General features: G+C 41.4%; 1 protein-coding gene across 1 annotated transcript; it reads left to right on the top strand.

Annotated features, from left to right (window-relative positions):
- The first annotated feature begins 4,755 nt into the window (after nucleotides 1–4,755).
- Nucleotides 4,756–15,917, top strand: si:ch211-153b23.7 (TNFAIP3-interacting protein 1). Its single transcript, XM_057349597.1, has 6 exons — nucleotides 4,756–5,143; nucleotides 10,933–11,086; nucleotides 11,266–11,409; nucleotides 12,242–12,538; nucleotides 13,216–13,341; nucleotides 15,199–15,917. Exons 1-6 carry the CDS (start codon nucleotides 5,040–5,042, stop codon nucleotides 15,424–15,426), a joined length of 1,053 nt encoding a protein of 350 aa, XP_057205580.1. The 5' UTR covers nucleotides 4,756–5,039; the 3' UTR covers nucleotides 15,427–15,917.
- Nucleotides 15,918–16,572: the final 655 nt, after the last annotated feature.

Genomic DNA, 16,572 nt, shown 5'->3' with positions numbered 1-16,572 from the left:
TCATCTCTAGAGAATCTCAGACTGCCTGTGTGTTGAAGAAATGTAAATGTGCTGTTGTTTTGCTCTAGGTCTAAAGTGGGCATTGTAAGCCCCAAATAGTCCTGTGGAATGTGTCAGAAAGAGCCAGCGTTCATAAAAACCATGTTACTTTATAGAGAATAAAATGCACATTAAATGGTAATCCAACAAAATAGTTTAATTCTGTTGCAGTATGGTCTTCTCAGCAGTCCGAACCGTCCTCTGTAGTCTTCTGATGTCTGACTTTGTGGCTGAGCCAAAGCAGACAGTGATGGATGTGCAGAGGACAGACTCTATGACAGCTGAGTAAAACTGTTTTAATAGAGTTTGTGGTAGGTTGAACTTCTTCAGCTGATGTAAGAAGTACAACCTTTGCTGGGCTTTTTTAGCGATGGAGCCAAAGTGATTGTCCCACTTCAGGTTCTGAGAGATGGTGGTGCCCAGGAACCTGAATGACTCCACTGCTGCCACAGTGCTGTTCATGATGGTGAGATGACGCATCCAAATAGTCGTGATGTGCCAAAGACAGGCCAAATGTGACAATTACAGTATATTCGTAATTTACGACGAAGATGAAAAAATAGAATCATTTAGACACAGTTCAGGCTCCACGATGTGCTTTAACGCATCATTTTCAAAATACAGTATATATTCATAGAGCAACTTCATCATCATTTATAGCTCTTGGAAAACTACCTTACCCATGGAGGATATCAGAAAATGATGGATGCCATGACCGACCCAGTTAGTTACCAATTCAGAAAGCCAAAGCACAGATGCCATTGTGAGTTAGCATTTATCACACCTCATGACTGTACGATTCATCTTTTATCCACACTTGTCCCTATTCATTTATTCTCTCTGTGCAAGACTCAGAATGTTCTTACGTACTGTAAGCTGCTCTGCACAGGTTCCTCTTTCCAGACGTCACATGCTCTCTTAATGAGTTTCCTCACTGAGGTTTCAGAAGTTGCTATGGCCAATAGCTTGACAACCTTTCTCTCTGTGTGAGGAGAACATCAACATTTTTCACATGAATACTACTCATACAATGATGTACGGTAGAATAGTGCAGAGGCTAAGAGAAACAGACTTGTAGTTTCTGACAGCTGGTCACATACCTCGCTCACTGCTTTCAGAGCAGTTTGCATGCTAATGACGAGCATTCAATGAAACTTTTGAAAAGCATTGTGCTGTGATATTACAAGCCCTGAGAGGAAAAACACTCCCTCGCAAAAGAGCGGCGGTGACCGCTTTTCCAATTACAGTAAAGACCACGAATGAAATCTGTGGCCGTTCTCGTTTGAAAGTCTTGATCTATAAGAGCTGTCTGTAGCCAGCGGCCGTGATTCACTGCAGTCCAGTAGCTCGCTGCTGCAGAAGCTGAAATCAAACCTTTTCTATTTCATCCTCTTCATGTGCCACATATTGCAATATGTTTACGAATAGTATAAATAGACTGAGAAGAAGCCTGTGGGCAGGAGGGGGAAACAATTGTCCCTGAAATCTCATTTATATGCCACACTAAATGTTTCATTAGCTTTCAGATTATAAATGATTCAGAAAATTCTAGTTTGAATCTCATGGGTTGCCTTTTTTATGAGCGTGTGCATAATCTTATTAGCTCATATAGAACTTGTTTCCCTGGCTGGTAATAATCCTTCTTTTCAAAAATCTGTCCAGTCTGCTTTTCCATAAAACAATAAATACAAATGTGTATTAGACAAGATACAATATTTACTTGCTAGGGTAAGCATCACTCTTACTACCACTTTTGAAAAACCTACAGAATAACCCTTAAAATGAAGTTATGCACGGTTTGATGTGCATGATATCGTAAGATCGTTTAGAAGAGGTGTGCTTTTACTTTCCTGAAGAAAACAATTGCATTGAAGAAGTGATTTTTGACTCATGTACACATGATATTTGTTTCTGTGCCATTTGCAACAGCAACATTTCACAGAATGATTTTTTTCATGGTGAATAAAACAGGGTGATATTAATCCTGCGTCAGGGTATTAAAGAGGCCAATTAATGGGGAATTGTAAGTACTTTGTGATTAACTCCAAGGATTAATAAAGATACTGTCACATTCAAACTAAGCTGACCCATTTAGACTCTAACAAAGGAGCATTAGAGTCAAGCATTCGCAGTGAGATAAATGAAGCTCAGAGAGACCGGCAGAGGACATTTTGTGTTCAGCCGAACAGATAGAAGCTGTCAGGTCATCTGTGAATGTACTCTTAATGTCTGAGGCACACAGAAGTCTAATAAAATAACACAATAGAACATCAATGCTGAATATTGTGCAAACGCTGATGTGTTTGATTTTACAGCATGCATTTTAAAATGACATTATGTTTAAGAAGATCCACAAAAATATACAGAGGGGGCACAATGCAGTGATCAGCTATAACGTCACTATGGGTACACCAGTGTGTCAATCATCACAAACGCGGTTGTCACTCCCGAAGCTTTGCAGTGTTTCGTGGCAGTGTGTTCGTGGCCACTCTTAATCCCAACTGGATAACAGGAACACAACCACAATCCATGAAACAACACATTTACTGTACAATGGAAAACACAGGGGTATATTAAAACAGAGTAGTCAAGGGTTACATAGACACACCTGGACAAAATTAGGTCAGGATAAGAAAGAACTACAAAAAACATAGACAGGACTACAACAGGAAGTGACATCATACGCTACAAAACATAAGATTTGAAATAAAAGACATGACCACAGCACTTTCGTCATTGTGTTCTATGTTTTTGTTCTGTTTGGTGGTTTGGTGTTTCTTGTGTTGCTGTGTTCACTGTTCATGGGAGTATAATCTTAATTAGTCCCTTGTTAGTTTCCATGTTTAAGGATCAGCTCCGCCTGTTCCCTGTTGAATTACCTGTGTATTTATATTCCTGGTTTAGTTCTGCTTCTCTGGTGTAGTCAGTTCTCATTTATGTTTAGGTGTGTAGAGTTCTTCTCTGAGAAACCCAACCCTTATCGAAAAGAAGTATACTTATAGCTAGTGGTGGCGAGATGAAGCCCCATGAAGCATTGAACCCAAGTGGTTCACAAAAGGGTTCATTTCTCGAGGCTTCATTTGCTCACAATACCATCTGGTGGCCAAAGCGTGTAAAACAAGCAGATGCATTACAGATGTGCCAGATGTGGTCTGTGATACCCTGTATTTTGCGCCAGTCAAGACTTAGAAATAACGGTGAAGAAAAAACAATTTCCACATAGACTAATCTATTTCTTTGTATTTTCTGGTGGTATATAATGATTGTATAACATTATATCTTGCTTTTTCCTAAACACTGGATATATGTATAAATAATTGTGTGCTTATCAATTGTGATGCTGTATTGTGATTCCTGCAGGAGCCCAGTGATAGCTGTTAGCTGTCACAGCATAGAAAGGTTTGCAGAGACTGGATTTGGGTGACCTAGAATAAAACAAATGCCCAGTGCCATCTGATAAATGTAGCTTCTGTCCAGGTGGATAACACAGGAACATCTGCAGCGAGGCTTCACTTCAACGTTCTGCAGTAGCACCAGCATCATGTCACATGACCATTGTTCTGCAGGACGAACGGCTCAAAATGCCTCTGTGCAGGACCTGTATCTGTCATTCTCAACATGAATTGCTGTATTGTCTACAAAATGATGGCCCAAAACCGTTCATACTTAGCAAAAAATCTCAACGAGGCTTCTCAACCACACAAAAAACCCCACAAAAAAATGAAAAGTTGGCACATCATGGTAATAAATGGTTGTGCTCTTGACCCAGAGTTAGGCATTTTTTTTATCAAATATTTGAACAAATGATTGTTGTTTTGAATCTTTCAGACTAGGTCTGACGCAGCACTCAGCAGGTCACAGTTAACCAACAGACCATCATTATCATCCGTCACGTATGTTCCGTTTCAGAGAGAAACAAATCAGTCCATTTCACAGTGTCATTTATCCCTGGTGCTTGATAGCTTTTTGGGTCAATAATGCCATTGCTTTAACAATCTCTCCAGAAACTAGCGCTAATGCTCGAACTAATGCTGGACTCAGCAATACACTGACTGACAAGTCATCATGAATGAATGAAGGAAACAAAACCGGAGCCGTCATGTGGTCAGTCCGCCAGGCGTGTGCTGTAAACACTGAAGGACTGAAAGAAACACTACAAGCATTATTTCACACACTGTCTTTCAAACATTAGTATGCTTTGTTATCGTGATTCGTCACGTGTTGTAAGAGATAAACAGCCAAGGTCAAGTTGATCAAGTTGCATTGTGGGATAGAGTAGTGTACTGAGACGCGCTGTTCTACTAAATCATGCAATAATAATAACCTTTATATTAAAATATCATACATGTGACAAATAGTTGGATGGTGTATGGATGAGTAAAAGATAACATTCTTTTTATTCTTTCTTTTTATTTTTGTAACATTAACCAAATGGAATATGGTGTTTCGGTGAATCTATGGTACATTTTGTGACTGGAAAAAGACAAAAGACACTCTGATGTAGGCAGTCACCCACCCATGTACTGATAGTCAGATTTTGTGGTTTGGTTTTTAACAGTACAAGCCCAAAGGGAACAAATGATTCTACAGCAGAAATTCCCCACCGTGACATCACTTCCTCATTTTACATCTTGCTCCAATAATCGATACAAAACCTCATAACGTCAGTCATACTGTATGAAATCATTCTCACAAATAATAAATACTGTAACCGAGATGAAACTAGAGCATTTATGATGTTCATGGCATTGTTCTGAGTTTGTGAGGACGGTGGCAGTGAAGTGTTCTAACAGTGGATTGTTTACTCTTGTGACATGTTCAGTTTTACTTCCCACTTTGTGATGTCTTGCATGTCAATGAAGGGGTTTATATGTGAACTTTCCCTCCGGTGAATACCGTAGTGGGCTAAAGTCACTTACTACACGCTTTACTTGTTCTATCGTTTGGATTTGGGGCAAAGTAGATTAAGAACTGAAGTGATAATCTGATTTTAAAGAGTCATGGAAGAAAGTTCACTGTCTTCACTATCAGAAGAGGAGTCTTCAAGAAAAGAATGCTCTTTAACCGAGGAGTCGAGAGAACCCAACGCCACAGAGTTTTCAGAGTAAGTCTTCTTCTGTAACATTATACCTCACATGTGCTGTAAAACGCTATTATAACACGTTTTAATAAAAGTATATAGTAAAAGTATATGATCATTACAATATTCTCCAAAACTATACATCTGATGTGTGGCGATTCTCACAAAACCACTGAAACATTATGGCAGTAAAGTTTAAATGATCAAACATAGAATTCGGTAACAAAAAATGATCATAATAAAGATAATTGTGTTCTCTACCTTGGACAAAACATGATTTTGACAGGAATTATTTATTGATGTGTTTTATTGCTTTTTCTGCTGAAATTCTCATAACCGTAACTCGTCCAGATTTGTCTGAGTGCATTATATGTTGTAATTTAAATTCAAATTAAAACATTGCGAAAAAAAACAATTGGACGTTCTATTAGATGTTCTCAAATTACAAAAATTGACCGAAAAATGATTGACGGAATATTCATGTATAATAAAAATCAAGAAATAGTGGAAGAAAGAAGTGTCCATGACTGATATTCTCATCCTCCGTAACGTTCTTTAAACACACGCAAAGATATTTACATTAAGTTTGATTTTACGTGAAGAAACATATCTACTGGTACCTTTTAAATGGCTTACAAGTTAACAAATTACTTTATATTTTTCTAATTAAAAACGCCATATTCTCTTGACACGCTGTGTACACAACTTTTTCCTTTTTTTAGTACCAATACATGTAGTTCCCTTTCTGTCGGTCTCTCGACGTTGTGTCGAACCGACAGAATGGGGTTTGTCTTGAGAACCTATCATCTTCTGAGTATTTAGAAAAGGCCAATGAAAATTGGCGAATGAAATTTGCATGCCGGGCTCCTCCCCGGATGTCCGGGTATAAGAGGGAAGCCGGCGTGCTCATTCGTTCACCTTTTGTTCTTTAGAGCCTACGCATCTGATGAGCTTCTCTACGATCTGGGTGATCATTCTTTCTGCTGGAATCTACGACGTGGACAGCGGACGGTCCCTTCCTGCAGTGACTCTCCCCTGGGCGTCTCGGCAGTTCCGGAGGTGTTCGAGCAAATTTCCTTTTCTAAAAGAGCAGACCAGCGTGGCTTGTCCCGCTGTTCTCATGGGTGCAACACACTCATCGAGGAGGGGGACGGACACAATGCCTGCTTCCAGTACGCTGGGGCAGACGTTGTGGATACGTCCTGCCCGCACTGCGGGCGGTGACGATTCAGACATTGCGTCACAGGTGGCTGTGTTCCTACAGGACTCAGCCACCACCTCGTTTGCTCCCCATTCCGTGGCGGCAGGACTACGGCCCTGCCGTCCGCTATGGCAAGCAGCGAGGGTGATATGAGGATTACTGTGAGCGATAATCCGCCAGCCACGGCTCACAGACCGTTCACACCTCGTCTCGCTCGTCTGACCGTTCCCCAAAAAGACGGTCCGCCGTCTTATTCCTCAATCACGTATTCGGACACGATGCATGATGATGAGATTTCTCTTGCAGCATCGGGGGGTGACGTACTGCCATCCTACTCCGACGATTCCTCGGGCTCCCTCCCTCGGGGGGTCGAGCCCAGGAAAAAGCGGATGTCGAGATGTCGGCCATGCTTTCCCGGGCCGCCGTGAGTGTTGGGTTGCAGTGCCCGCACTGCCTCTCCCGGCGCTCGCGGCTGGCTACATGGCGCCTCGGGTTTGAGCGCGGCTCCAAGCCGCGCCCGCCCCCAGTGCCGTGTTTACCGGAGGTGCATGAGGAACTTTGTAAGACCTGGAACGCCCCTTCCCGGCACGTTTCACGTCAAACAAAGTTCTGTCACCCTCTCTTCCCTTGAGGTTGAGACAGCTGGAGGATACGTCGGTGTCCCCCAGGTGGAGGGGCTCGACCTAGACTCTCGTCCAAAGCATGTGGTGTCTCGGCATCTCTGGTGTCGAGAGCTTACATTGCGGCGGACCAAGCTGCCTCCTCTCTCCATGCTATGGCTCCTGCCAGGCCAGGGCGTTGAGAGAGCTCCACGAGGGTAAGACCGACCCAGCGCTTATGCAGGAACTCCGCGCCGCCACCGACCTCGCTCTACGGAACGGAACCGCGCCGCCACCGACCTCGCTCCGGTGAACGGAAATCATCTAAATCTAAAAATCTAAAATCTAAATCTACGGGCGACCAAGGTAACCACGCGGGCCCTGGGTCGGACGATGTCCACACTTGTGGTCCATGAGAAACTCCTCTGGCCAATCCTTGCGCAGATGAGTAACGCTGAGAAGGTCCGCTTTCTCGACGTACCCGTCTCGCAAGGGGGGGTATCTGGTTGGTGTTACTGTCGAGCCGCAGCGGCCCCGCTCACCCCCCGCCCGTCAGGGGGGGCGCGAGACCCGCACGCAGCCTCCCCGGAGGGTTCTCGACAGTAAGAAGCAGTCCTCCGTGCCGCAACTCGGCCGCCTCGGCCGTCGAGTCCCGTGCACTGTCTGCTTCCCAGCAGCCCTTGTTCTCTTCAACGCCCTCCAGCTCTGGCACCCCCCACTCAGGCGGTCCCCCCTGGAGGAGACAGCGAAGAGGAGACCATCGCCCCATCAGCAGCCGCGGCGCAGCGGCCGTCATGGGAACACCTCAGGGGGATCGAGGCTACCATTCGGCCCGACCCCAGCCACATCGCTGGGAAGTCGGATAGGGACGGATCCTGCCCCGTCTCTCCATCTGCTGGCCCCCTCCGGGGGGCTGGCGCCCACTTACTCTCAAAAAAGGAGAGTTTCCTCTCTCTCTGGGTTACCACAGCCGCTCTCACCCTCTGCACGACGGTGAACGGCAAACTCGACGTTGCATCATGGCATCGAACCACCCCCCGGGGGGACGATGAAAAAGATCGTACCTTAGTTCCGTCTCATTCTGGGAGCCTGTCCGGCTTCCCAGCCTGTCAGACTGGCTAGGGAAGACGATCCGTCTCGGCTACGCGATCCAGTCGCCTCACGCTCGCCAGCATCCAATGTACCTCAGTCAGAGGCTAGGATGTTCCGTACTTCGGGCCGAGGTCGCCACCCTTCTGGTGAAGGGAGTGATCGAGCCCGTCTCACGAGCCGAGATGTTCAACGGGTTTTACAGCCTGTACTTCATTGTCCCCAAGAAAGGCGGGGGGTTGCGCCCTATCTTGGGTCTGTGTGTTCTGAACAGGCTCCTACACAATAGCTGCCTTTCAGGTTGATCACGCAGAAGCGCATCCTGACATCCGTCAGGTGTCAGGACCGGTTCATGGCAGTCGACCTGAAGGACACGTACTTCATGTCTCGATCCTCCCTCGACATCGGCCGTTCCGACGGTTCGTGTTCGAGGGACGGGCATATCAGTACAGGGTCCTCCCCTTCGGTCTGTCCCTGTCTCCACTAGTCTTTACGAAGGTCGTGGAAGCCGCCCTCCTTCCCCGTGGGAGCCCGGCATGCAAATTTCATTCGCCAATTTTCATTGGCCTTTTCTAAATACTCAGAAGATGATAGGTTCTCAAGACAAACCCCATTCTGTCGGTTCGACACAACGTCTCATTCCCTCCATCAGGGAACCGAGGTTACATCCGTAACCAAGACGTTTTCCACATTTAACGAAATTTTACATCTATAATATTCTAGTAAAATATAATTAATTAATGTCTTATTATGTATGATTAATAAAAACTTGATTAGGCATCATGGATTCGCTTGTTTTTAGCAAAACATGCTATAAGATTTACAGTTTTAAATGGTTACGGTAATGAGAATTTTTAAGGCCTTTTTGTAAAAAAAATTGTGTTAATTGTGTTAAATTGACAGTCAAAGTTTTGACGATAATGCCTTTAAACATGTCATATATTGTTTTAAATGAATATAAAGGGTTTTATTATAAAATCCTAAAGGAATTTTAAAGGGTTATAATATTCAAACATCTTGAAACCAAGATTTCGTGAGATTCACCTGCTGTAATATCTACGGCAGTATATTTTAAAATGATGGTTTATGCTGGTAATACTATGATGGTAATTTATGTAAATTAGATGAGGTATAGATCACATTCATCTATGCACTGAACACTTTAAGGTCTGGTTGCGTAAACTGCTTCTAAAGACTAGTCTTGTACATTTTTTTTTCAAGACTGGTCATAACTTCTTCACGTCCTATTAAATGGTTAGTGATTGGTAAATAGTGATGGGTGATGAAGATCATACCAGATAAAAGGAACACGCACTTTATTAACACACATCATTTAAATACACACGCGTGTGATGTGTTCAGAGGAAACATCTTGTGTCTCACATGATACGGGTCAACAGGAACTGAAAGTCACCTCAAATCTCCCCAGCTGCTTCATACCTGTAGTTGTGGATGCTCATTTTGTGTTTGTGTGTTAACTTCATGTCATCCGTCCATGTGTGTAGTGTCTCACTTTATGACGTGTAATTAATGGAGAGGCTGTAATGACTGTTGTGCTATTCTTTGACAGTGCTGTAAAAATGTATGAACACTGGTGATAAAAGGTCAGCTGATGACAGAGTCGATTGTGAGTAGCGTGTGTGAGGTCAAGCTTTACACGAGTGTTCATATTACACATACAGTAATGATAACGACTAATATGTGGGGCAGTGTGTCATTACAAACTTTGTTCATTGTTCATTCTCTCCTTTGCTGACTCCAGCTTTAATCCTCTAGTAGCATGGCCTTGTAAACTAACGGTACTGTTTAGCGTGTTGACAAATGTTTATATGCTCTCCTACTTGTAAGTCGCTTTGGATAAAAGCGTCTGCCACATGAATAAATGTACTAAATGTAAATAAATGTACAAACAGATGTATTACTGTAATTCATGGTGTTCATGTGACATTGTTTATGTCATTTAAAGAGATTTCTCATGAGGAAAACAGATATGCCTCAAAGGTCTAAATAATATTTCAAATCTCGAAATGTCAAATGCTGTATTTCAGTGTTATTGGCGTTTCTTTACTACAAAGATTCAACATTGTGGGAACATAATTTTGAATAAAGCCAGCTCATAAAGAGACGAAATCATGTAAAAATGCCAGCAGGTGTTTATAATTACAAAAATTGTTATAATTTAGTTATTGTGAAATATTTCAAATGTGCGAGCATTTTGAACTTGATGAAAAAGCAAAATCTTTTATTTGTTGTGGGGGTTAGAGAGTATCCTATCATCAGTTCAATATGAAAACAACAACAGCCATATAGAGCTTGTTGATCGACGTCACGTCGCGTTGAATATTGTGCCATCTTGGGAGGATGGCTCCTAGTGCGTTCAATGCAGTGTTTTGTTTTTCTTGTTTGATTGTAAATATAATTATGGTAGGTCGGTCTTGCTGGGTTAAAAACTGCAATAGCATTACGCAGAGTCGTTCAGGAAAAGCCCATGGTTCTTTCACTTTCCATTTCTCCATATATCAAACAAAACCGTACGTATCAAACGATATGTATCAAACGGTACATATCAAAACAATAATAGCAGTGGAGTATTATCCTCCCAAGATGGTGGCGCCACCGCAACATGCAACATAGAGCTTCACATTCTCTATGGAAAGTCCCCAACATAAGAGAAAAACAAACTGTGTGTGCGTGCGTGTGTTTGTTCCTTGTTTGGTTATACTGTATATGTGAGGGCTGCAATACTACATTACAACCCACTTGTGAGGACAGTTTATTGGTCCTTACTAAATGAAAAGCTTAAAATCATGTTTTTCTTTAAACCTAATGTCCTGCACATCTTCGTGTGATGATTAGCTTTAGATGATATATCATGAGTCTAATGTAAAAATCTACAGAAGTCAAATAAATTGTGTGTGTTGTAGGCCGGTGGAGGACACAGCACAGGTGGAGGAGTCGCTGGTCAGTGGAGAGGAGCAGTTTACTCTCATCACAGAAAGCATGTCCATCACCTCCTCTGATGAAGAGAAGCTTCAACTCCTCAACAAAAACACTGAACTCAGACGACTCAACAAAGAGGTACAAAAACATGACCTGAGTTTAGCATGAAAAACAAAGATAAGAAACGCACGTCGAGTCAACAGCTGTTCAAAATATAAACAGGAAACACTTGCGCAGGATGTGTGTGTAAACATGTCTTCATAAAAAGTCAATGAAAAGTTCCCAGCGTGATATAAAAGCAGACGTGTGTGTTTTAGCTGATGAAGCTGAATGAGGAGTGGGATCGCATCTATCACAGCATGAGCGTGGGTCTTCAGCAGCGTGTCTCAGCTCTTGAGGAGGAGAGTTCAGCTCTGAAGAAGCGCAACAGCAGACTGCTCCTCAAAGTGGAACATGAGCAGGTATTTTACTTATTATATCACACCTACTGTATGGTTCAATTCATGTTGAACAGCGCTTATGGCATGATCGTGAAGCACAGACAATCATTTCAATTCACCTCTATAGTTCTTCTTCTTTTTCGTGGTTCAAAACCAGAAAAAACCAAACAGCATCGAATGCCAAATAGACAGAGCAGAATCCCAGCAACAGATCACATACATGTTACACATGTACTGTATATTGGATACGTATAAATGTTAAATATCAGCGAAGCAGACCAAAAACATCACCAACCCCTCTGTGAAGTATTCACCAGGAAGAAACGGCACTGAGAGCTTCTCAAAGCCGCTGGCCAGAAACTATCTGCATGTGCAGTGACAGTGAACAGAAAAAACACAAACTTGTGTGGGGCGCACAAGCCATAGATATCTGAGTCATGTCAAAAACTAGAAAAGTGAAGAGGAAGACTTCGGGCCATAGCATCCTGATGGAGCTCTTATATCAGATGATCAAGAGACAGAAATATGAGCTTCATCTACAGGTGCCCTACACTGCTTAACTCAAATACGACTGGATAGAAAAAACCAAGATTCTCCACTCGGCACATCAAAAGTCCTCACATCTAAAGATGATTGATTGGTGCCATTGTTGGTTACAGCTAGTGTAGTGTGCTGCTAAACCTTCACAAAAGTCATGTGTGATTGCAAGATTCTTTCATGATGTGTCAATGGAATCTTTGGAATTAGTTTCCTATATATGCTTATTCCTGGAAGCTTGTGATGTGATATTGATGTTGTAGGCCTATACTGGCTTAGCACGTGAGCAGGACATGACGTGTGCTTGTTTGTGTAGAATACGAGGGAGTATTACGAGCACACATTGATGCAAGAGCTGAAGAAGAATCAGCATCTTCAGGAGTACATCAGACTGCTGGAGACTCGCATGCACCAGACAGACCTCAGCGGCACCTCTGATCTTCATCTACTCCACCGGACCACTAAACCTTCTGTAGACGTACGATCCACTTCTGGACTTTCTGCGGGTGTAAAGTCTGTCCGCAGACTGTCTGGCATTGGAGCGGAGAGCGAGATGGCTGCTGTGAGAGAGGTCCAGGATCTTAAAGAGCAGCTGGAGGCGCTGCGGTGTCAGGTGAGTTTTTAGAGATTCCTGGAGCTCAGTGGTAAGAGCATGGCGCTAACAACGCCAAGGTCGTGGGTTGGATCCCAGGGGATTGCACATACTTACAAACAAATGTACAGGATAATGCAATGTAAGTCGCTTTAAGCGTCTGTGAAATATGTACATATAGAGATGACAGAGAATGTGTGCACACGAGTCAGTTAACTGACCTTTGTGAATACAGCGAGTAAACAGCATTCCCTAGTGGATGTTGAAGGTACTACAGTTTAATTGGCAACCTCTTAAGTATTCAATTTTTCACATTTTTAAGAGTTTGATTCAAACCATAATAACAGCCAACTAACACAATAAAACACAATTAAAACATGATTACATTATAAAAAACATGATTTTTGAAAATTATCATCTCATTTTGGAACCAAACTCTTCATATATATATATATATATATACAGTATATAGGTAGTGTTTAAGCAGAACTTGAACGGAGGGATAAATCTCATATTTATATTCGACCCCAAATGCAAAATAAAAAAGTTAAAAAAGACCTATTAATCTGCCAAATGAATAAACGTAAATGTATTAAGGTGTAGATTTATTACAATTCCAAATGTACTTTCAAATTTCAATAATATGTCTTCTTAAATTAATTTATCTGCATTCTACAATTGTGCCTATCCCACCACAGACTAAGATTTATGAGGCGGATTATAAAACCGAGCAGAAGGACCATGAGCGGATGCTGCAGGAGAATAAGAGACTGCGGCGGAGAGAAGCAGAGATGCGACAGCAGATGGCTCTTCTGCACGAGCAGGTGAGCATTAAAGCCTCCCTCCTGTATGACGAACTCATACCATCATACCACTGGGGGGCAGACGTTACTAGATAGTCACTCTCTTGCCCTTCATTGAGAAATCTCAGAATGTATTTTTGGGGGGGGTTAGTACCTTGAAACCCTTTCCTTGTTTGACTAAGAGTAAATCATTGCCATTGTGAGTTTGAATGTGTGGCCAACGTTAGCTATTTCACTTCTGACGTCATTAAATGGATCATTTTATAGAAAATAACAATCAACTGCTCATTTCTGATATTCCATGTTGTGCCACTTACACCTACACACTTCATTTTATATTATATTATATCTGGTCGAAGGTAGGCTATACAAAATGGTTACACAAAGCAGGATAATAGACAGTCAAAAATAGAATATGAATAGAAAATGTCTATAGCTCAGACGTTTGGTTGTGGCTTGAAGTCCCAGCAGACACAAACTGATCACATGTTTGCCAAATGCATAAAAGATGTTCATTTTCCACTGCATTTTCTATGCAAGCCATATTAATGTCAGTGCACATAACTCCCTGTTGAGATATTTCCATTGTGTAATCCTTGTCTGGTTATCTGATATACAAAAGGCTGATTCACAAAAGGAAACGCTCTTTCGTAAACTAAGTGAAATAACCGTGACTAACTAAATCATGACAATGACATTCTTTTACACCCGGGCCGTGCTTTTCTTTCGAAGGAAGTCACTAAAAATACACCTGTGTGATATAATAAAAGTGGACTGCATCATTGCACTATTAAAAGAATGTGTTTGGGAAAAAAGACATCACGCCAATGGAACACTTCCGGTTATGACTGAAGACAGGTTCAAATAAAGGAAGGAATAATAAACAATTAACCACAATTTCCAATAAAGACAGTAATTCATTCATCTTTTACTAGCATGTCTTTGTCATGGTTCTGCCCCACCTTGTCTTGCTTCTCTTGACCTAGTGGCAGAACCATGATAGAACCTCTTGTTTTATGTGGAGAGTGACGTTTTGTCCCTCATGGTCTTCCACTCTCCGGTGTGGCGTCTCTGTTCCCGCCCTTTCGTCTCGTTATTGTTTGTTAATTAGTTCATGTCCTGCACCTGTCCCCTCTTGATTTATCCCCTTTATTATGCCCTTGTGTCTTCTGTCTCGTGCTGGTTCATTGTTCTGTTGTGTTCTGTTTGTGTCATGTGGGTGAGTTATTGTTCTGTAGTTAGTTTAGTTTATTGTGGTTATGTCAAGTGTTGTTATTATTTCTAGTCTAGTTAGTCCCTGTCCTTGTTGCTATGTTTTGTTATGTTCCCCCACGTGGGTCTTTGTTTTGTATTTTTTAGTTATAATTAAAGTCTGTCTTGTTAACCCCTTACCCGCTGTCTGCACTTGGGTCCTCTGTCCTTGTCCTCACCACCCACGTTCATGACAGTCTTTTACAATATGTTGTTTTGTGTACAGTGTGTAATATTTTTGTTATATACAGTAAATGTTCCGCAGCCATACCGGAAGAATACCACAAGTCATTTTGGGCCATATGATCCTACAAAATAAATGTGGGTTCTTCACAGTGATGCCATAAGAACCATTTACTTTCTTAATGTTTGATCATCTAAAGAACCTTTTCCACAATCGAGAATCTTCTGTAAAACAGATTTCTTTGTATTTGTCTAGCTCTATGAAGCCACACCATAGCTGACCATGGCAAACATTTTTAAAACTAAACTGGTTTAGTCTGCATTTACATCCAAATATTAAAATAGAACTTCCCGAAAATAAAGAACTTGGAGAACAATTCTAATATAGGATTTATTGAACATTAAACAATCTATAAAAATGGAAAATCTCTCTGTTTCTTTCAGCTTAAGGTGTATGAGGATGACTTTCAGAAGGAGCGCTCAGACAAGCGGATTCTCCAGAGACTGCTGATGAATAAATCACCTGCCGTGAAAGATCCCGTCCTGGTGCATCGCTGTAACAATGACCAGGACACGTCCAGAGCAGACAGAAGAAAACACAAAGAAGAGCGACGGGCCGGATACGTCTGTCCTAAACACTGTGAACATCACGGACAACTGGACTTCCCATGAACAAAAACTCATTTCCCTCTGTCAATAATACAGCAAAAAATCTCCCTTATTAACTAATATATTTATTTCATATAGGTTTGTTGTTTTCATTAGATGTATTCTTTTCAGAGGATATTTGTTTTTGTAATATTCTGTGATAGGTTTCCATTAATAAATGGGCCTAAATGGAAACTGTGCACTTTTGTAAAGTCCCAAATCAGTCAACTGAAAACAGCTCACATTAGTCAAACACATTTTTACATGAATCAACTTTATTTATAAGCTACACAAAACTTTACACGATTTTGTTAGGTCAGATTAAAATAATTTAAATTGAAGTTACTTAAAAATGTAAGGCAGCTTTTGAGTTTGTACGTTTTTAACAGTGCTGACAATATGAAACTCCAACAATACATATCAATGAATGAACGAGTAAATACTGAAACCAATGAACGAATATAAGCTATTCAATTTCTGCTTTTGACTTATATGAATTAAATCTCTTCTCAATGCAAACCACATCTGGCTCAATGTCTGTACGTCTATAAATGACCAACTGTTTATTTACTGTAACTAAAGTAGATTATCACATAGGCTACTTAGAAATTAGTGCTGTCAACGTTAACGCGCTTAACGCATGCGATTCCTTTTTTAAAATTAAAGATATTTAACGCCATTAACGCAACATCCGTTTTTTCTGTCATCATTGTAGCGTTGCATTATATAATCAAGCTCTTATTCATATAAAGGCCTTTAAACTATTTATTAGTTTAGATTAGTTAGTTATCTTTTTTAATCGATCGACAGCACTAAAATAAACATGTTAAACAAAATAAATAGTGCATGTTTAATTTCACTACGTGTGAGTTTAATCGCAGTTAATCACACGAAAAGGGTGCAGTTAATCGCAATTAAAAAAGTTATCTATTGACAGCCCTAATAAAAAATGTTTTTTTATTACTAAGAGGAAAGACATGACGAAGTTCTCTCTGCTTTGACTATAAGGAAAGACTTTGGGATTGAAACTTTTCATTGAGAATGATTGACTGGGTTTTTCCATGGTACTTTTTTTACTTTTACTGCTGTTTGTTATAGTTTAAAATAACCGGTGTACCATGTCATGGGCAGTAGATGAGCCTGCAGGTCATGTTCAGCGTGAGCATTATC

Source organism: Triplophysa rosa, linkage group LG13 (genome assembly GCF_024868665.1).
Source record: "Triplophysa rosa linkage group LG13, Trosa_1v2, whole genome shotgun sequence".
NCBI lineage: Eukaryota > Metazoa > Chordata > Actinopteri > Cypriniformes > Nemacheilidae > Triplophysa > Triplophysa rosa.
The sequence above is the reverse complement of the archived record's forward strand: the minus strand, read 5'-3'. Positions and strand labels throughout refer to the sequence as shown.

Excerpts from the sequence above, each read along its gene's own strand:
- si:ch211-153b23.7 (XM_057349597.1), top strand. The coding sequence starts at position 5,040 with ATGGAAGAAAGTTCACTGTCTTCACTATCAGAAGAGGAGTCTTCAAGA. Across the intron at positions 5,144-10,932 it reads AACGCCACAGAGTTTTCAGA|GCCGGTGGAGGACACAGCAC; the intron begins GTAAGTCTTCTT and ends TGTGTGTTGTAG. Across the intron at positions 12,539-13,215 it reads TGGAGGCGCTGCGGTGTCAG|ACTAAGATTTATGAGGCGGA; the intron begins GTGAGTTTTTAG and ends ATCCCACCACAG.